The sequence below is a fragment of the Pseudochaenichthys georgianus genome, chromosome 23, assembly GCF_902827115.2.
Source record: "Pseudochaenichthys georgianus chromosome 23, fPseGeo1.2, whole genome shotgun sequence".
NCBI lineage: Eukaryota > Metazoa > Chordata > Actinopteri > Perciformes > Channichthyidae > Pseudochaenichthys > Pseudochaenichthys georgianus.
Window position 1 is genome coordinate 5,750,124 of NC_047525.1, and position 20,473 is coordinate 5,770,596.

Consider the following 20,473-nt stretch of genomic DNA (forward strand, 5'->3'; position numbering starts at 1 on the left):
TCAATAAAACAGCACCGGCAGCTGTTTCCAAGTTGGGATTCAATGCTCTGAGTGGACAACACTGCCATCTAAAGGATGAAGATAGTACTGCAGCCATGATAGGATGACAGCTCTGTGACACATAGTGCCATTAAGGTAGCAGCTGCAGCACTGATAATAGAGGATCAATAATGTAATGACTACCTTATTAGTAGATGTACACGTGCTGTGCTGTAAAGTGCTGCATTTATTATAATCATTATATTACAGGATATTGACTTTTCACCCAAAGCTACTGTGCCCTTTTGTTTATGTATAAGCTGGTGAACTAAATATGTGTTGCATGTTTAAGAAAACAGAATAGTTGATTAAAGCAATACTTTTTTTTGAATCAAATGTTTTCAATAACCCACGTACCTGAACTCTTGAAGTAACTCCTTTGTGTCCCATCCCATCCATGCCTTCGTGGTGAATGGAAAGTTGGAGAAAGGTCTTGATGAATTGTGGTAGTTTTGAAACATATGTTTATATTAGAGATGTCCCGATCCGATCACGTGATCGGGGATCGGAGTCGATCACGTGATTTTCCAAAAATCGGGGATTATTTTTTTTTGATTTAATGTTACAAAACAAAAATGACCATGTTCACATCTTAAAGTCATCCTGAGGACTTAGTTTTGGTTTAAAATTACACAACATCATGTATGTGTTGCTTTCTTTGGGCTTGTTTTCAGACCTGGTTGCTTATTTCTCTGAAATCTGGCAACAGAGTGGGCGCAGTGTCTAATAGTAGCAGTAAGCTAACGAGAGGCTACGTTCAGCTGGTGACTCGGGAGACGGGACAGAGAAAATGTCAGGAGTTTGGAAGTATTATAAAATTGAAAGCGAAGGCAGTGTAACAGCCAGATGCAATGTTTGCAAGGCAGAGGTTCCGCGTGGTGGAAAGAACAGAGCTACGTTCAACACGACCAATCTAATACGCTACCTGAGAAACAAACACCAACAACAACACGGCGAGTACACAGCGGCCACTCAGGTAACGGCACTGAAACAACCAACACTTTCAGAGACTTTCAAAAGGAAAGAGAAACTGCCCCAGAACAGTGAAAAGGCCAAAAAAACAACAGCCAAGATAGCTGAATTCATCGCGTTGGATGACCAGCCGTTATCGGTTACCTTTTTTTTCTCTTAATGCATTGCATAAAGATCGGATCGGGAAAAATCGGTATCGGCAGATTGTCAAAATCAAATGATCGGAATCGGATCGGGAGCAAAAAAAGGTGATCGGGACTTCCCTAGTTTATATTCTAATCGTGTTTTCTTTTTGTATCACTATCTTTACTTTTGCTGTCAAAAAAATAAATGTCCCCTCTGTGGGACAAACAAAGGTATTCTGATTGTAATATAGTTTTGTTGTTGTGAAACACAACCTCAGTTGACTTGAACTCAGCGAGATAGAATTCTTAGCTCACCCTTGAGGTATGCGAGAAAATGTCATTTTTTTCAAGTGAACTCGAGGCGAGTCTTTGAAGAAGTATTCCTTCAGAAGAAGTATTCCTTCAAACCGTCAGGGCGTAGCACTCCAGTAACAGTAGCCATTAAGCATCCTGGAAGAGTTATGGTCTCAATTGAAACTGTTGCCATGGAGTTCTTTACCAGCTCTGACTGCAGTAGTTTAGAGGGGATATATTTCAATAAGATTTACAGTGGGCTTGTGGCGAGGACTTACTCATGTCCTTGGTATTTTTCAAATCCTGGCAACAAAAGACAGCATGACATCTTACACATTCGCCATCTTGTTCCGGATGTCTAATTGTATCAAACATGTTGAGATATTTGATATGTGCTCCACTCCAGCAGTAATTCTATTGTTTAAAACCATTTCTTTATTTAGCCAACTTGTGAATAAATACGATTCTCTTCTGTTGTGTTCTTATGTCACATGAATCCCACTGCCTCGAGGCCGCGTTCATCATTAACCTTCCAGAAGGGATCCACTTTGCTCGTCGTCCCACACACTCGTCTTGTGTGCTGAGATAAGTGGCTTATTCCAGTCCGGCAGCAGACAAACACGCATTGATTATAATGCAGAGGGTGTTGTCTTGGAGATAGTGGTGGGGGGGGATTATGAGGCTAAATCCTGTATAACTTTCTCCCTCATTAATCTCAGAGGAAGGATACGAGATTCTCTAAATGCTAATGTCCAATAAAGATGTCAGCAGTGACAGCAGATGTGAGCGGAGCGAACCGCGTTGATACGGAAGCGCTCTCCTCACTCTAATCTAAACTCGGCTCGCTTTCACTTCCTCTCTGGGGGGTCACACAGCATGGAGTTATGATCAGCAGACTTATGCTTTGTTGGCGAGTCGTAATATAAACATTGTGTCCTGAGGTTGAGTTCTCGTCCTCACAAATAACTCACTTCTTGAAGGTCTCGGATCGCTTTCAGACTCGGGTTGATTTGCTCTCATTTAATCACAATGTTACAGGAAATGAGTGGAAGTCAATGTGGAAAAAAGATGAGGCGCAAACAGTGGAATACATCCTGCAAGCTCAAGGTGGTTCCAGCAAGCATCCATGGACGACACATTAATCCTGTTTCCTTCAAAGCATCAAAGTTTTTTATTGATCAATAGATCAATAAAAAACAAAAGACGTATAAATCACTGAGGCCTTCTGGTATACTTCCCTTTGTAGAGGATTAGTTTCACAAGAAGAAGGTAGGTTATGAAATGCACTGACACTATTTCCTTTGCTCTTCTGTTCCAAGGACGCATCACTTAGACACGCTGCCCCTCGATGCTGCCAGACTTCCCTCAGTGTCCTAGTGAGCACACTAAAGGTTTGCATTATATCGATCTCTGCTCTCATGATCTCTGTAGGCGAACTCTGCGTCCTTGGAGCCGTGCGGGATTCTTCCGAACGGGGCGTGGTCGTTGGAACACGAGTCGAACACTTCGTCCACTATTTTCTGCGCCTCCTCCGCGCTGATCTTCCTCACAGCGAGGATGGAGCGAAGGGCGCGGTCTCTGACACACTCCTGTCCCAAGAAAAACACAAAGTCAGTGTTCAGACGGTCACGTCACCCTGACACATCCCAGAGAAGGTCCGCTGGCTCCGGTACCTGGTGGTGCTGCTTCATGCCGAAGTTAAACCTGGACACTTCTGAGCTGAAGGAGCAGTCTCCACTCAGGTTAGCCGCTCGGACCTGAAAAGAACACACAGAAGAGTCCTTGTACAATCAGTGTTGGAGCTATATATTCATTTATTAGTAAAACCTTTATTTTCTTGCCGTTTTCGTTCATCGTAAATGCATCTTTTATTTGAGTGTAATTGAAGTGAATTGAAGTGGTTGTTTTATGCTTTTATTTTGAAGGCAGCTTTGGGCCCTGGGTGAGATGTTCCTATTGGAGACAGGTGGTGGTGGGATCAGCACAGCAGTAACAGGAGAGCCATAGGAAAGGCTGCAGGTAGGAACCGACATTCTTGCAAGGACTCGGATCATTCCCTGCGTAAGATTGTCTAGCTGGTGCCTCAGCGGCAGTATTCATTTTGAGTTGGAATGATTAAGTCTTAATGATTTTCGCCGCTACAATCAGCGAGACAAATGTATAGGTCAGCAGAATAATGATATGAGAAAACTATTTAAAAACGGCCTCCTCCAGTGATTTAAAGTAGCTTTAGGTTTGAGGCTGCGGAGACTATACACGCTCACAGGCTGACTAAGTGTTTGCCAACCTTGTGATGAGAAACAGCCGTCCACCAAATACAGTAAGTAACATTTTGTAAAGCGATCATGCCCAGCTGAGAGAGGGAATGCCTTTAGTAGGAGCCCAAATGTCTTACTATACATGTCTTGTTTACACATATGACCTGTATATTTTTGCCACATTATATATTATTGAATTGCCTTATGGGCTTGGTTTAAGTAAATGAATTATTATTATATTTTTTCTGACAAGCCAATATGGAGCCTGGCCCGGCTACACCCCCTTTCCCCCATGTATCGGTATAAATATGCCTCCTTTATTAAACCTTTTCTTTTGTTGGGTACTTATACCCAGCTATTTTGGGCTGTTCTACAAAACACATTGTGCTTTGAAAGCATGGGATCCTCTTCTTTAGTTTGGACTGCCATCATATCAACGGCATCGTCTCCTGGGACTCAGGGTAAGTCTGCCGCTTGGATTGTCTTTACATCCTGCTTTTAAAGAGTATTGGCAGAATAAACTGCTTATTGGAAATGTGAGTGTTTTGGCAATTTGTGTACACATTAATGTCGAAGAGCAATATTATCCACACAATGGCAGTTATTCAGAGACTAATATTAAACTAGTTCAGCTGCACATAAAGACAGGCAGACACTCGGTCTGACCTCAGAGCAGGCCAGGTGCCTCAGGTTGTTGAACCAGTCCACGTGGGCCCGGCAGTGGTCGAAGGCATGGATGAGCTCGTGTGTGACCACCCTGTTCATGTGGGACTGCTGGTGGATGTTGTTCTGACACAAAACGATCTTCAAACAAAAAAACATCTCATTATCCTTGAGCAGCAAACTCTTAACATGATCAGAACCTCATTAGTGCGCACATCTCCTACCTGCGAAGACGCCACGTCAAAGCCCCCGCTCACCGAGCCATCACAATCTTCACAGGCAAAATGCCGGTCTCTGATAACCTTGCTGTGTCAAAGGAGGGTGTAGAGTCAGCATGGTACTTTACAGATGTGGATTAATGATGTGAAATATAATTAACTCTTAAATCAGACTTTAGTTACACCTGGAGTAAATTGAATTTGTACTTAAATACCCTCAGTTTATATATTTCATTCTAAACGATACTTACCATCCCGAGCTGTTCATGGCACTGAGGAGCAGTTTGGCGTACGGACCTGAGAGAGACAGAGCAGTTAGAGCTGAATGTGGATCTATGACAGGAGCCACTGAGAGCTACATGTGGCTAACGCTACCTGCTGCTACTCTGACAGCCAGCTCCCAACATGAACACAGCAGGAGGATGTGAAATGAACAACACATGAGACAGAAAGCACATCATTCAGCTGTCCCTGCTGACAGGACACCAGCTTGCTAAAACACTCACTGGTTTCCATTGCGAGCTTCAACATGACCTCACACTTGAATTGGGAAGTGAACAGGGACTTTACGAATGATTTCTCTTTCTTAGTCCCCGTGTTTCTCTCCGGGAATAACTCGTATCCATATTCCTTCTCTTGTTTAGACTGGTCCATTGTGTGAAGTGTTAGCAGGAATTAGCTACAGCTAGCAAGCAGGAGAGAGGTCATCACTGTTTTGTAGATCACGTGGTCGCAAAAGGTCAAAGGTAAACAATGAAAATGGTTAGTTATCATTTAATTTCCATCGCTTTTATATCATAAAGTACATAAACATAACAAACTCCAAAAGTCAATTAAAATCATATTTTACAAACACAGTTTTGTTTGAATAGTATACGGTATAGATCGTCTATTCATACCGTGCAGGCAAGACGTCAACTTCTAGCACCAAAACAACTGAGCCATTAGACGTGTGCAAGCTGTCTTTTAGAAACTAGAACATAACAGTTTTAACCATAGAGGGGTTATAAGGTTTTAACGGTTTTAACACGACACGTCGTTGTAAGTATATATTTTTTGTTTTGTGAGGTGAGTTTATAGTATAATGTGTCGTGTTCTACGGTCTACCCATGGCATGGATGTATAGGGTCTACCCATTTTCAGTCAGTTTGCAGTAAGTGAGTGTTCGTGGCATAGAAGATCTTTGTTTCAACCAGCGCAAAGGCTGCTGGTACTCGGCTGTCATGGCTCCGAATGTAAACAGAGTTATAAATACCGACACATTTTACTTGATTATTTAGCCAAATTAACTGCAGGGACATTAGAACTGTAACTGTCAGACAGAGAAACGCGTCACAGGTACGTTAGAGGGTTCTAGAGGGTCTACAGGGTCACTTGAATGTACTTTATTTGCTCTAAATGCTTGGTATTTGTGCTAGCTACGTTAGTTACCTAGTTGCTAGCCTCACGCGCATGGCAGCATGATTCTCGTGTTTTCTACAAGGTAAACATTTCTGAAAAACGAATGTGTTTTTTGGCAGGGAGAAACATGTCCGCGGGAAACAAAGTCATTGAGTTACAGCTCCAGATGCGGCAAAATGCGGAGGATCTGCAGAGCTACATGTCCGAGCTGCAGAGCTGGGAGACGGACATCAAGAAGAGAGACGAGGAGCTGAGGACCGGAGGACTGCAGCAGGACCAGGTCTGTCTGTCTGTCTTTATACTTTGTGCATATACAAGCACACAATCTGCTGATCTGGTATAATGCAGTAGTGTAGTACTAATATAAACAGTATTTCAAGTATATTCATTTGGTTCACATCGAGAAAACCACAAAACTAAAATGCTATTACATGTAAAGAAAACTGGATAATATAATACCCATAACAATAAAACACTGTGAAAACATCCATTCTGCTTAACAAGTACTTCAGCTGATAATACCTTTCTACTTCTAAGTAAGTACCATTTTTAGTTTAAGACCATAGTATTTGTACTTTTACCCAAGTAATGGATCTGAGTACTTCTTCCAACACTATACGACGCTGAAGTTGGCTTCCGATTCAGAGCATCCGATTCGGCAGTTAAGGGGAAAGTTAAGGGACATTTAATTTACAGCGCTGAGCGAACAATCCTCCGTGTTTGAACCTCTTAAATCGTTGCATAGCCGATTTATTTGGCCTGGATTATCCCAGAGACTCTAAAGATTCTTTATAACACAGTTTGAGATTTGTGAAACCTTAATTCTATTTGTGAAAATAAAAAAAGGGAAATTTCAGTGCTTTTTTTGCATCTAGACCACATAAAACCAGGTCCTGATCTAAAACCACTATACATAGACTCATCAAATCTGGACTGGATTATCCCACAGAGTCTAAAGATTCTTTATAACACAGTTTGAGATTTGTGAAACCTTAATTCTATTTGTGCAAATACAAAAAAGGAAGATTTTGCTGCTTTTTTTTACATCGAGACCACATAAGACCAGGTCCTAATCTAAAACCCTAAACATCTAAAAATGTTTGGTTTTTGTGACCAGTTAAACTCATTAAGGCCATTGTTTTCCTTTATAAGTGCAACTACGGAAGTGGATTGGAGTCTTTCAGAGCCTGTCACAGTTCCAGATCATACCAGTGTAAAGCTATATGTACATTAGTAGTTATGTCAAAACAAGTATAAACAGCATCAATATCAAAACTTGCTAAACATGCTCATGTCTTTATTATATTTGTGTTGCAAAGGTCATGCCACAGTCTGACAAGCATAACTAGTTTAAGAATTCAAAATGTAGCCCCCACTTCAATCCATAAAGCATTCCAAATACAAATCATGTGCAGTGCTCATTAGTAGCCGTCATCCCATGCAGTTTGAATATACTGGGACCACAGCAAGGCAGCGTTACACTGGTGAGTACAGGTGAAAGGATTGCAGGAGCCTTTTGCTTCATTTACATTATTTTAGTGGTTTGAGTAGGAGTACTTTTTAGAAATTCTAACAATGTATTTTTGAAAATGTATGAAACAAAAAAAGGTCTCCATACCTGTTAAATAACAAACTAACTTTCTACGAATAAATTCAAGATGTTTTTTAAGATGGACTATATAGATGTTCTGAAGCCACTGTGGCCTCAGGATGCTTCCGACACAACATTCAATAGCTTTAGCCAAAGAGCAGCTGGGTCAGGTGAGGCTGCAGCAGCTCTGTGCCCTGATGTGAGCTACATCATCTGTCTTTGGGAGTATGTGGTGTTCTAAGGCTCTGTGCCTGTTAGCATGTTAGCCTAGCTCCTGCTGGGTGACAGACCCAGCAGTTTGTGATGGACTCTTACCGCTGATGCACTGGCAGAAAGAACATCATTTCAAGGCCTGGTCTCCTGAAAAGCAGGTGCAGCCTACCAACAAGAGCAGGGAGGAGGAGACACATGTTGGCACAGTCATGCATTACAATCATAAAGCAGAACAACAAAAACAGTTAGCCAAAAGCAAAGCAGCATGAGCAGAACACTGAGAACACGCTGTGGGGTCTCATAGCAACGCGGTGCAAATTATTTATGACTGGATCATTTATGAATTGCTGTTAAAGCATAAACAGTTAGAATGCTTTAGTAAGTTTTGCTTTAACTTTAATACAATTATCCTGTGAGGATAATAAGTTCATTTGAAGCAGACTCAGGGTTTGGGAGAAATAGGACCCAAATGCAGTAAAAGGATTAAAAGGTCAGGTAACAAAAAGCTAGCTTTTTAAAAAGCACTGAAATCTCCCTTTTTTAATTTTCACAATTGCAATTAAGGTTTCACAAATCTCAAACTGTGTTGTAAAGAATCTTTAGAGTCTCTGGGATAATCCAGTCCAGATTTGATGAGTCTAGGTATAGTGGTTTTAGATCAGGACCTGGTCTTATGTGGACTAGATGTAAAAAAAAAAATCAGCAAAATCTTCCTTTTTTGTATTTTCACTAGGGCTGTCAGTCGATTAAAATATTTAATCGCATGATTGTCCATAGTTAATCGCAAATTAATCGCTGGAACCTCTCATACAATATTGTGTGTGTGTGTGTGTGTGTGTGTGTGTGTGTGTGTGTGTGTGTGTGTGTGTGTGTGTGTGTGTGTGTGTGTGTGTGTGTGTGTGTGTGTGTGTGTGTGTGTGTGTGTGTGTGTGTGTGTGTGTGTGTGTGTGTGTGTGTGTGTGTGTGTGTGTGTGTGTGTGTGTGTGTGTGTGTGTGTGTGTGTGTGTGTGTGTGTGTGTGTGTGTGTGTGTGTGTGTGTGTGTGTGTGTGTGTGTGTGTGTGTGTGTGTGTGTGTGTGTGTGTGTTCGTTGGAGCTATGTGCAACTCAAGGCATATGCTCAAACGGGAGCTGCCTGGACGCTGCAATCATGTTGCACTATCCGTGCTGAGTGCAGTGGCGGCGCCAGAGATTTTCTCTAGGGGTGCTGTGGGGTAGCTTGACGTTTCATAGAGGGTGCTCAAACATTAAGGGTTTCCCATGAATGCACCAGCGCTACAGTTGAATTTTCTACTGCAACACTCCCCACACACAGAGCCATATAGATAGAAGAGTTACGACAACGGAAGTCCAAAAACGGTTATCGTCACGTGGTTCATGTAGACGAGGATCGTTCCCCGGAAGTTCATGGCGGGCAATGTGAATGCATTGATAACAGGAGATAGAACTACGATTTTTGGTAATTATTAGTGAATAAAGGTTTTGATTTGCAATATTTATACAACAAATCGATATGTGTATGTATTTACATCAATATGTTTTAAAAAATAAAATAGAATGTGCTAATATTAAGTGATAATATTAGGATTAGTGTGAACAACTAGTTTACATGTTACTAACAGTGCCTTGGTTAAAGAGCCTGTTGCTGTTTATATAGCTTTGAATTCTTTCAAACCAATATTATCTTCTTAAACTTGTATGGTAGTCAGGAGCATCACTTTCTAATGTTTATTGATACATTTAGAGGGAGGGGATCTAAAGTAATGCTTTAAAATTCAGATTAGATTAATTTCTACCATTTTCTTAAATTCATGGTAGTTTCAGTAATCCCCTGGTAATTGAGGACACAAGTTATCTAAATGACTAATGTCATCTTTATGGCTTTCAGAAAGGACAGGAGACCGACAGGTGACTATCAAAGGACTAGCAGCAGCAGCATGATGATGATGATGTTAAATGTGTTGTTTTAGGAACATCCATTGCAAATACATGGAATTCAATAAACATTGAATAGCATATCATGCAGTTTGTCGGTGCCTTTTCCTCCGTGTTGTCCTGGTTTGCTGTGCTGCCTCCTAGTCGCCACCATGGTTTGCTGTGCTGCCTGGGGATGCTCAAATCGCTCAGAGAAAGGAGTACGAATGTACGGCTTCCCCATTGACACAGAGCGGAGGAAAAAATGGCTGTCTCAAGTCAGCAGGAGCAATTTCACGACCAACAGTAAAAAAATATGTGATGTAATTATATACAAACACTGCATTTGCACTTTTTCACAAAACGAAAACCACACCATTGGGAAAGCTTAATGTTTTGTTTAATACAAAAAAACAGGGAAAGGCTTGAAAAACACTGAGAGTTGAGACTCAGGGTGCAGGGTGAGGGTCTCAGTGCAGGTATTCAGGCTCCATTGAATCCCCCTCTGGTTCTTGTGCTGAAAGAGGGAGCAACAGACAGGAGAAAGGGTTATACACACACAGCACACCTATTGGATGGGAAATGCCTTGAGGAGATAAGGTGTTTACTTATATAAAACAGTAGTATTAAACTTACCTTGTGTTTTCACTCTCACTTAAGTCCCTCTCCCTTTGCCATCAATCCAAAATCAGCTGAGCTGCAACATTATACAGACAGGTAATAATCAACAGAATCACAAGGACACAATATGGCTCTGCTAAAAACACTCACTCTTACACGCACCAAAGTTATATTTATCTAATATTTAACTCCCTCCACCCCGCATACAATCCCGTTTAGAAGCCCCTCTTCTCTAATTCAACAACGTTGGACGAAATGACATTAAGAGAACGGAATTTACAATTAAAAGGCTGTTCAACGTGTGTTGCTAACTTGATCTGTTATCTGTAAACGTTCCCTAAATCTACTAATTTAGGGATAATCCACTGACATCCTTTAATCCAGATGTACTGATAATATCCGCAATATAAATCTTTAAACTTCTTCTTACCTTTAAAAGTCCGTCACGAACGGTCTATTATGCTGCAACTCTACAGCTCTGCTAGCCTTGGCGCTAAATTCCGGGGAACGATTGAGAGGCTCCAAGATCCGCCATTGCTGTAAAAAAGTGGTCCATTGGAGTGAACGGAGATGTCGTAACTCTTCTATTATATGGCTCTGCCCACACACACACAGTGCACCCGCGACTGTTACAATGAAGGCTCGATAATCAGCTCACGGCATATAGGTGTAAGCAGGGGTAAAGTGCTATTTTTACAAGTGGGGAGTGGACCTCACGTCCTCTAGTGGGGTCCAGGGGCATGCTACCCTGGGAAGATTTTTTTTAAATATTGAAGTTAAAAGCATCAATCTGGTGCACTTTGAGAGCAACATTAAGAGATCTATGGATACATCTCTCATCACCCATATGAAACAGAACTGTAAACAGATTTTCTAGTTCTTCATAGACATTTCACAAATCACTCCCCTTTTAAAACAAACCGTTTGAGACCCACTGAGATAACTAGACTAAAGTTAACTATCTAAACACAGAGAGTCCTTTACTTCACCTGAGCTGAGGTTATCTGAGACTCTCAGCCTGACAGGAGAGAGTTCTCCCTCCACCTTGTTGTTGAAAAAGCTCCTTATACCCATTAGCTTGGCTAGCTAGCACCAGATGCTAACCACAACGATCTCCGGTAGATACCCACCGGTGCGCGCTCTCTCTCTCTCTCTCGCTCGTTCGCGCAGGTACACAAAATGGCTCTTGCCACACACACACACACACACACACACACACACACACACACACACACACACACACACACACACACACACACACACACACACACACACACACACACACACACACACACACACACACACACACACACACACACACACACACACACACACACACACACACACACACACACACACACACGCAGAGCAGAGCTTGACTGAAACACAGAGACCCAGAGGTTTCGCTTTCAGGTGGCTTTGATTGAGTGTCCACACGTGGACGTTTAAGGACTAAAAACCGATACATTTTTCACTTTGCTGTTAGCAAATCATTTGGCGCTCTAGCTAACAGGAAGTCACTCAAGTGTCACAAAGTAATTTAGCCTATGGGTAGGTCAAAAATCGAATGGGTGCTGGCCATTGGCCTAATCATATCACCTGTGTTGGCTTTATGTTTTTGGTCAATCATTTGTTTGTTTCACATTTGCATTGATGCAATCTTTTTTTTTTGTAATTTAATAAAAAAAATAATAATAACTTTCGAAAAAAAATAAAAAATTCTTGGGGGTGCTTCAGCGTTATTAATGCGTTAACTTGACAGCCCTAATTTTCACAAATAGAATTAAGGTTTCACAAATCTCAAACTGTGTTCTAAAGAATCTTTAGAGTCTGGGATAATCCAGTCCAAATAAATTGGCTATGCAGCGATTTAAGAGGTTGAAACACGGAGGATTGTTCGCTCAGCGCTGTAAATTAAATTTCCCTTAACTTTCCCCTTAACTGCCGAATCGGATGCTCTGAATCGGAAGCCAACTTCAGCGATGTCAACAATATCCATCTCTCTCTCTCTCTCTCTCTCTCTCTCTCTCTCTCTCTCTCTCTCTCTCTCTCTCTACTCACAGTTCACAAACATTTCGGTTCGGTACGTACCTTGGTTTTTAGGTCACGGTTCGGTACAGCAGAGAAATTATCACAAAACATAAAAGATTTTTTTGGGGTTTTTAATTATTATTAAACTGTGAATAATATATTCACTCAAATAAATACAAAATATAATAAAATAAACATTAAGGTGCAGCATTTCGATGAATTGAAATAATCTGTACTGTACTAGTAATCCCCTAAACAGCCAGTTTGAGACTTCAACCGGAGACTTCAATGATGCTGGAGGATCTTCGAGCTCAACTTTATCTGCGTTCGCCATTTCGACAGTTCCTCAAATTACTGACTACATTTGAACGCATCCCTGTGACCAGCTCTAATAGTATGCCTCTCGTCCAATGAAATGACTTGGTCACTCTATGACGCGTTGAACCCAATGTGAGCAAATTACTCTGAATGCTGCGACGCAGCACCTGAGATTACTTCCAAAAAGTTGTTCACGTTCTCAATTGTTTACGTTTAACGTTATATTAGTTCAGTACACTTCGGTACACACGTGTACCGAACCGAAGGGCCCGTACCGAATAATTTTGGTACGAATACGTATACCGCTACACCCCTAATATCTATCTATCTCTCTATCTATCTATTTATCTATCTATCTATGGAGCAGGTCATGTTCTGGATGGTCTTCAGGTGTTAGCAGCTTGTTGTCTCTGTGTTATAGAAGAGTCTTCCACCTGTGCGCAACATAGACTACAAAACAAAAATGAGGGAAAGAAAGAAGAAGAAGAAGAAGGAGAAGGAGCCAATGAGCAACGGAGACGCCAAGGCAGGGGAGTCAAAGGACGCCTCCGGGATCAAAGCATACGACTATAAATCATGGGACAAGTTTGACGTGGTAGCTAAAGCATCCTAATGAAATCTCAAATGGTCTGGTGAGGTCATAGAGTAGTTCACTCAGTATCTCTTCTTCTGTGGTGGCAGGACCAGGCTCTGGCAGAGATGGATAAGGAGGAAAGTCCTGCAGAGTCCAATGAGTCGGACTCTGAGTCGGAAGCTGACCGGGACAAAATGCTGGCTGAGAAAGAAAAGGTAAGCACGGCAATAACAAACAGGTGAAGAGAAGAAGACTGTTTCCTGAAGCAGATTATACTTGTGTTGTCAGGGTAACGCGTTTTTCAAAGAGGGAAAGTACAACGATGCTGTGGAGTGTTACACCAGGGGGATGGCTGCAGACCCCTACAACCCTGTGCTGCCCACCAACAGAGCCACCGCCTTCTTCAGACTGAACAAGTGAAAAGCATAGACAATAACAATATCAAGGCTTCTGTTTTGCACACACCATGTGTATGTAACGGCATGCAGCCTGTCTGTTGTTCTGAAAGAGTGTGTTCCCCCAGGTATGCTGTGGCAGAGTCCGACTGCAACCTGGCCATCGCTCTGGACAGCAACTACTTCAGAGCGTATGCTCGGAGAGGAGCAGCGCGGGCTGCCCTGAAGAAATATGAATGTGCATTAGAAGGTGATCAACTGTTCAAAGGATCAGGCCGTCAGGCCAGTGTTGTGCACACTGAGGTCACAATGTGAATATGTTTCTGTATAGATTACGAGATGGTTCTCAAGCTCCACCCAGGGAACGTGGAGGCACAGAATGAAGTGAAACATATCACAGAGGTGAGCGTCAAAGCATCATTTCAGGGTTCAGCCTCATTTCTCAAGTCCTCTTCTCTTTATCTCCTCACTATCATTGGCTGCTTTCAGACTCTCCGACATCAGGCGCCGGCTGTCCTGAGTGAAGCCACACAGGAGGCTCCCACAGTGGCCCCGGAGCAGCAGGGAGGACAGGAGGAGGGGAGTAGACGAGAGGAGGAGGAGGAGGAGCAGCAGAAGCGACAGGAGGCGGCTGTACAAAAGGACAGGGTAAGCTTTGCCACATGTTGGGGGCTAATAGGAAACAAATGGAAAAGTGTCCATGTGAGGAGAAGTTGTATGGTTCCAGAAATGTTCATTCTGCCATTTCATTTGTCACTTTTAGAACTATTGCTTTAGGTTAAGAAGAGTGTATGGTTTTGTTCTCATCATAAGAAGTAGGAAGTTTCCAGATGATGTGATGCTGTTTCCATGGATTCTGATGTCCTTTGAACAGGAAGTAATGGAGCCGTGTTCATTTTGAAGTGTTCTGACTGTGCCTTTCAGGGGAATGCTTATTTCAAGGAGGGGAAGTACGAAGCGGCCGTGGAGTGCTACAGCAGAGGCATGGAGGCGGACAGCCTGAACGTGCTGCTGCCCGCCAACAGAGCCATGGCCTTCCTCAAGCTGGAGAGGTGAGCTCAGCGTGTGCTTCTGCACGCACTTTCTGTTCAGAGTCAAAACTAAAACCTTGCATATTGTTTTGTTGTGTTTGCTGCAGGTATAAGGAGGCGGAGGAGGACTGCACCAAAGCCCTTTCTCTGGATAGAACCTACACTAAGGCTTTCGCCCGCCGGGCCACTGCCAGAGTGGCTCTAGGGAAGCTGCAGGAGGCCAGACAAGGTGCTGTGCAGTGTGTACACTGTGTATATAGGGCCGATCCATGATGTTATGGCGCGTTTCCACTACAGCCCCGTTGAAGAGGGCTGTGACGTCAGCGGCCCGTTTTTGGTTGCGTTTCCACTTGGCCTAGTACCGGCTAGCAGGTCCTAATTCCCAGTTGTTCTGACCCTAGGGCCAGGAACAACCAGGCTGTGACGTCACTCTCGACTGCTGATTGGTCAGAGAGAATCGTCGCATATAAATATATATATATATATAGCGAAGCTTACAGCATTTTTCTAAACAGGATCAACAAAAATGGCAAAGAAAAGCACACCGTGGAAGTTACGACGTTCCTACACTTTATTGCAGATGACAAGATCCAGCGGGAGCTCGACGGGACAACTCGCAATATGAAAGTATTTCAGGAGGTCTCTACACTGATGTGCGGAAGCCGTTACTCGAGGACTGTCTTGCAGTGTAGGGAAAAACTGAAAAAGATGAAGAGTGAGTATCGCGTAGTGAAGGACAACAACAAGCCGATCGCTCCGCCTACACTGCGTTACTATAGATCAGGGGTCTCCAACACGTCGATCAGCTTTTCAGTAGCTCGCCGCTCGATTATCGATTATAGCGCAGTAAGGTTGCTTCTTGATTTTTCGGCCGGACAATAAAGTGTTTTTATTTTAGAATTGTTTCTGTCACACAAATACAAAATTGGTCCGTGACGCAGAGATCAAGGAGCAGATGCGACAGCGGCACAGCGACACCACACACGGAGCAGTCTGCTTTCTCCAGCAGCACCAGTCAGAACCAACTGCAGAATGACCCGATCAGAATTCCCATCCCTAGTTTCCATCTTTACCTGTGTGGAGAAGTACGTTTTGTTCTGGTCAGCCCGTTCAAAGATTAGACTGTTTTTTTATTTCGGGACATGGTTTAACTAAACTTGTAACCATCTTACTAAAGTCATCTTAACTTGAATGAGAGTTAAAACCAGTGTGCGATTGTTTGTGTGAACAGATTTCCAGGAGGTGTTAAAACTGGAACCAGGGAACAAGCAGGCCCTGACCGAGCTGCAGAAACTCCACACGGTATGTTTTCCTCATACAGACGGATGTAGGACTCTTTGGCACGTCTCTCAGGTTTCGTCCTCACCAGCCTTCTCGTGTGTTTCTTACTGTGTTTCAGAGTGCGCCCCCCAGTGGCCTGCTGCAGACTGCAGACGGCTCACACAGGAGAACCGTGCAGCCCATAGACAAGCCGACACATCTGCAGTCAGCTGTGAGTCTGTCTCTGCACGCTGCCACACTGAAGGCAGATTAGTAGAAGTTAATCATTCAACTGTGATCTGACTATATTCCAGGTGAAAGCTGCAGGATAATGTGTGTTTCTTTTTGAAGGTATCCTTTCATTATTGAATGTATCGTAGATCACAGAAGGTTATCTACAGTTCATTTACTGTACATTATTTAGAGGCAGTTCATTTTGGCAGCGATTTAAGATTTATTCTTCAGAAGCAAAATGCTTTAGTTATTCTAGTGTAGGTTTTAATTCATGTTACTCACAATGTCAAGTTTCCGTTTTTTTAGTTAGTGTTGCTTCAAATGTCACTTTTAGTCATCAGAATATATTAAATATTTCAGTCTATTTAGTCTAGACCAGGGGTGTCCAACTCAAGGCCCGGGGGCCAAATCCGGCCTGCGACTTCATTTCATGTGGCCCCACAAGAGCTTGCAAAGAATATAATATGTTTATTATACGGTTAAATGCTGCTTTACAGAAGCACATTGCCCATAAACTACATGTCCCACAATGCATCTCAAATTAGACTTTTTCTCAGAATTTGGCTTTTCTTTTTAGATCATTTTGTGACATTCTCACTGAAGAGACTTGCAAATGTTTGCCCTAGACTTCTGCTTTCAGACGTAGTTAATTATGAAGTTATTACCCTATCCGATAATAATCCAATGCAGAGGCAATAATGTAATATAATACATTATTTTATATATATTAAATATTTATATATTTATTCTTATATATAAAACTGGCCCTTTGAGTGCAACCATCATGCTAATGTGGCCCGAGTTGAAATTGAGTTCGACACCCCTGGTATAGACAAAGCCTGTACATTTATTTAACAAGATTTGATCTAATCGTTATCGGATTGAAAAAGTTGAATTACAAAGATGATATGATGAAGCTTTCCTCCTTGTGATCAGCTGTACGGACATTTTAAAAGCACATGAATCAAAGAGTAGATGATCTGATAGTCAGTTACCTGACATACTTTGTTGTAGTTCACTCTTCAGTGTACAGCTTTAGCGTTGTTTGTCCAGCAGGTGGCAGGACAGCTAACAATGTAAACATCTGGATTCTCTCATCTGCCTGTTGTGATAGCATTGCTAGCATCTGGTGAAATCAATGAGGCTTTGGACCGATGGTGAACATGTTGTGCTCTTCAGAAGCCTCTGCGCAGGATTGAGATTGAGGAAGTGAGTGGAGAGGTGACGGTGTCTGAGGGGGAGTCAGAAGGGTCCAAGCTCCTCATCAAGGAGGTGATGAAGGAGGCTGAGGACGACTCCTCTCCACTGTCCACCTCACCCAGCGCTAAAGTGATCAAGATGGAGGAGCTAGCAGACGCCCCCTCGCTCCCTGAGAGGTGAGCCCCTGATATAAAGTTACCTGTAGTGCCGTGTTTGAACGTTGTTCTGTTGTGAGTTACATGTGTTTTACATGTTGTCTGCAGAGATGTCTCTTTAATGGAATGGAGGCAGATGGCTCAAAGCTTTAGAAAATACATTGTTATTTTTTACATGTAAACGGTTATATTTGTTTATTTGATTGTATTCTATACTGTCATTAGATGTTGTATTTGTTCTTCTATTTGCTCCCTGTGTGAACTCCTACTTGTCCTATCCTGTGTTTATATCGTATGCCTGTTTGAGTTGCTTCAAAGTCTTTGTAACTATAGTACAGTTCATTATGGGAAAAATAATTGTAGGGTTTTTAATTCTATGCATATTTAAGTAGATTTTTCTAACTATTTACACTGCAAAGATACCAGAATGCACAGGGCTCACTCTTATCTTCTCTTATTCCAAAACTCAACAGCAATCTGTCCGTCCAGAAATCCTTCTCTCCCCCACGTCACTGTGCAGAAGGAAGGCGAGTAACCGGCTCATGATTTCTGCAAATAGATATTGCTGTAATGTTGTTTTACTTTTAGCACAAGCTCAGTTCCATCTGCTTTTATTAAATTGCAGAGAAGGCAGACATGTCTGACGCTCAGCAACTCACACCGAGACGTTGTTGAATAGACAATAGACATATATCTATTTCTGATTTTAGAGTGTACGGACAGTACACTGTAGAAATAGAAATATGTCTAGTCAATATTCTTTACATCAGGGGCTCAGCACCTTTTTTTCTTTCTTGGAAAGAAACACTTGATTTGCTTCTTCTCTACAGAGTTCCTTCTAACAGTCCAAACAGACAGCAGGAAGTGGCTCCTCCCCCTCCGTCAGCAGCTGACCTGCCCCCCCCACCCACCAACAGCTTCCAGCTGGAGGCCGACCTGCGCAAGCTGGGACAGCAGCCGGAGGTCATCTACAGATACCTGAGGGTGAGCTGTCTGTCCCCACGGTCAGGGACTCGCGCTGCTCACTCAACCCTTTGTTATACCCCCTAGTCTGAATACAGTTTCAATGTTTAGAATAAATAACCAGACTATGTGCAACCTAAAAGTCAAGATCGCTCTCACAATGTTTGTGTTGAACCAAGCTGTGTTCCTTGTTTGTTTCTCGTCATGCAGCAAGTCGAACCGGAGGCCTACGCAAGCATATTCCAAAACTCCCTGGAGCCTGACATTCTCACTCAGATCCTGAACACACTGCATGGGTTCTATATCAAGTACGTTTACAAATACTGTGCATTGAAACAATAAGCCTGCTCTGGGTCTGTGTTGGTGTGCATTAACGCGGTGTTGTGCAGGCATGAAGAGGCCTCCCTCACGCTGCGGGTCCTCAGCACTCTGGCCAGCCTGCGGCGCTTCGACATGGCCATCATGTTCCTGTCCTCCCCGGAGAAGAAAGGTTCAGTCTCCTCCATGTGATGCTGCTGATTGCTCGTATCTTTCCTCTCATCATAGCGATAACGTGCTGTTCTCCTGTTCTTCCCCAGTGCTCAACGAGCTGTTCCACTTCCTGCACCGAGCGGAGCTGGAGGCTCCCCGTGTTGCAGCGCTGCAGAAGAAGTACGGGGTGTGACGCTGATAACACCTTTCATTTCAACACTCATTTTTAAAGCCAACGTAATCATTCAGCTTTAGTCTAATCCGGAATGAATATATTCATATATATATATTCAATTTGCTTTCATTCAATGGCTTGCTGTGATATGAGCCTGTGGGAACATGACCCCAAATCTCTTCTTTCTCTCCTTACAACACGCGCTATTAAAAGTTTGAAGTTCACAAATGGTGGTTTATTGTTCTGAACATGGTGTATCCGAGCGTTCAAGCAGATTCAGTGAATACCAGTGTAGTATCCGTTTACTATGTCATTATGAATGCTACCTACGTCTGCAACTTGGCTGTCAAAGCGAACATATTTCACTTTTTGAAAACTGTTTTCATAAATGTATAACATGTGAAACTGTTGAAAAAGTGAGTCACATATTTACATGTTATAGTGGATTATACCAAAGACAGAAGAGATGTTTATGAACAGGAAATCGCTTGGTCTCTGTGAGTACTTTATTGTCCTGTTCTGGGGAAAGCAACAAATAAAGGTGTATTGACAGGTGCTTGTGTGCAGTGTGCACTGTTGTTGACTCAATCCCGAAGATCCTTTTGAACTCAGTGTAACATCTCAGATTTGTCACACGGTGATGAATTAGCACCAGGTTATCAGCAAAGGTACAGTAGCTCTTTGTTTATTAAGCAAGATAGTGCATATTGTTTGGCAAGACAAATGGGTACATATTGTGAAATGAGATTAGTTCAGGGTCACAAAGAGGTTGGAACCGTTCCCAGCCTGCATTGTCCTAAATCCAGGGTGCCAGTCCATCACCGTCAGTACGCAGTGTTGAGTAAATACAGCGACACATGTACGTTTAGTGTCATTAATAAGAAGATTACCAACTCTAATTTGGGGTCCACAGAGTGTTCAGGAGGAAAGCAGGGGCTCCTCGGGGTCTCAGCATCCACACCACTGAGAATCTGCAGGGAAAATCACACGGATTACAATCAAACCGCAGCCAAATACTACGGCACAATTCCAATCGGGCCCCAACACCCAAATACTAGGGCACAATTCCAATCGGGCCCCAACACCCAAATAATACGGCACAATTCCAATCGGGCCCCAACACCCAAATACTACGGCACAATTCCAATCGGGCCCCAACACCCAAATACTACGGCACAATTCCAATCGGGCCCCAACACCCAAATACTACGGCACAATTCCAATCGGGCCCCAACACCCAAATACTACGGCACAATTCCAATCGGGCCCCAACCCCCAAATACTAGGGCACAATTCCAATCGGGCCCCAACACCCAAATACTACGGCACAATTACAATCGGGCCCCAACACCCAAATAC

At 42.8% G+C, this 20,473-nt stretch overlaps 2 protein-coding genes across 7 annotated transcripts; one reads left to right on the top strand and one right to left on the bottom strand.

Annotated features, from left to right (window-relative positions):
* Positions 1–2,418: 2,418 nt before the first annotated feature.
* On the bottom strand, positions 2,419–5,223 carry atp23 (ATP23 metallopeptidase and ATP synthase assembly factor homolog). The gene is made up of 6 exons (XM_034074774.1): positions 5,076–5,223; positions 4,821–4,866; positions 4,576–4,657; positions 4,355–4,492; positions 3,104–3,187; positions 2,419–3,019 (listed from the first exon to the last, which is right to left on the bottom strand). The coding sequence occupies exons 1-6, from the start codon at positions 5,221–5,223 to the stop codon at positions 2,816–2,818; spliced, it is 702 nt and encodes a 233-aa protein (XP_033930665.1). The 3' UTR covers positions 2,419–2,815.
* Positions 3,346–19,662, top strand: rpap3 (RNA polymerase II associated protein 3). 6 transcript variants are annotated; one of them, XM_071201743.1, is made up of 18 exons: positions 3,346–4,149; positions 6,090–6,250; positions 13,078–13,251; positions 13,338–13,445; positions 13,519–13,646; positions 13,754–13,875; positions 13,957–14,027; positions 14,115–14,273; positions 14,550–14,677; positions 14,764–14,885; positions 15,888–15,958; positions 16,056–16,148; positions 17,333–17,526; positions 17,979–18,032; positions 18,336–18,489; positions 18,679–18,776; positions 18,858–18,958; positions 19,047–19,662. In XM_071201743.1, exons 1-18 carry the CDS (start codon positions 3,912–3,914, stop codon positions 19,130–19,132), a joined length of 2,262 nt encoding a protein of 753 aa, XP_071057844.1. In that variant the 5' UTR covers positions 3,346–3,911; the 3' UTR covers positions 19,133–19,662. The 6 variants fall into 6 exon arrangements, with proteins under 6 accessions (XP_071057844.1, XP_071057843.1, XP_071057845.1 ...); XM_071201742.1 differs by having other exon boundaries at positions 13,081–13,251; positions 17,330–17,526; XM_071201744.1 differs by having other exon boundaries at positions 4,060–4,149; positions 17,330–17,526.
* Positions 19,663–20,473: the final 811 nt, after the last annotated feature.

What these genes read in the sequence shown, in the direction of transcription:
- rpap3 (XM_071201743.1), top strand. Translation starts at nt 3,912, where the DNA reads ATGAATTATTATTATATTTTTTCTGACAAGCCAATATGGAGCCTGGCC. An exon ending in ATCGTCTCCTGGGACTCAGG is followed by an intron (nt 4,150 to 6,089) that starts GTAAGTCTGCCG and finishes GTTTTTTGGCAG; the next exon opens with GGAGAAACATGTCCGCGGGA. An exon ending in GCCTTCCTCAAGCTGGAGAG is followed by an intron (nt 14,678 to 14,763) that starts GTGAGCTCAGCG and finishes TGTTTGCTGCAG; the next exon opens with GTATAAGGAGGCGGAGGAGG.
- atp23 (XM_034074774.1), bottom strand. Translation starts at nt 5,223, where the DNA reads ATGGACCAGTCTAAACAAGAGAAGGAATATGGATACGAGTTATTCCCG. An exon ending in TTGACGTGGCGTCTTCGCAG is followed by an intron (nt 4,493 to 4,575) that starts GTAGGAGATGTG and finishes TTTTGTTTGAAG; the next exon opens with ATCGTTTTGTGTCAGAACAA. An exon ending in GCATGAAGCAGCACCACCAG is followed by an intron (nt 3,020 to 3,103) that starts GTACCGGAGCCA and finishes TTCTTGGGACAG; the next exon opens with GAGTGTGTCAGAGACCGCGC.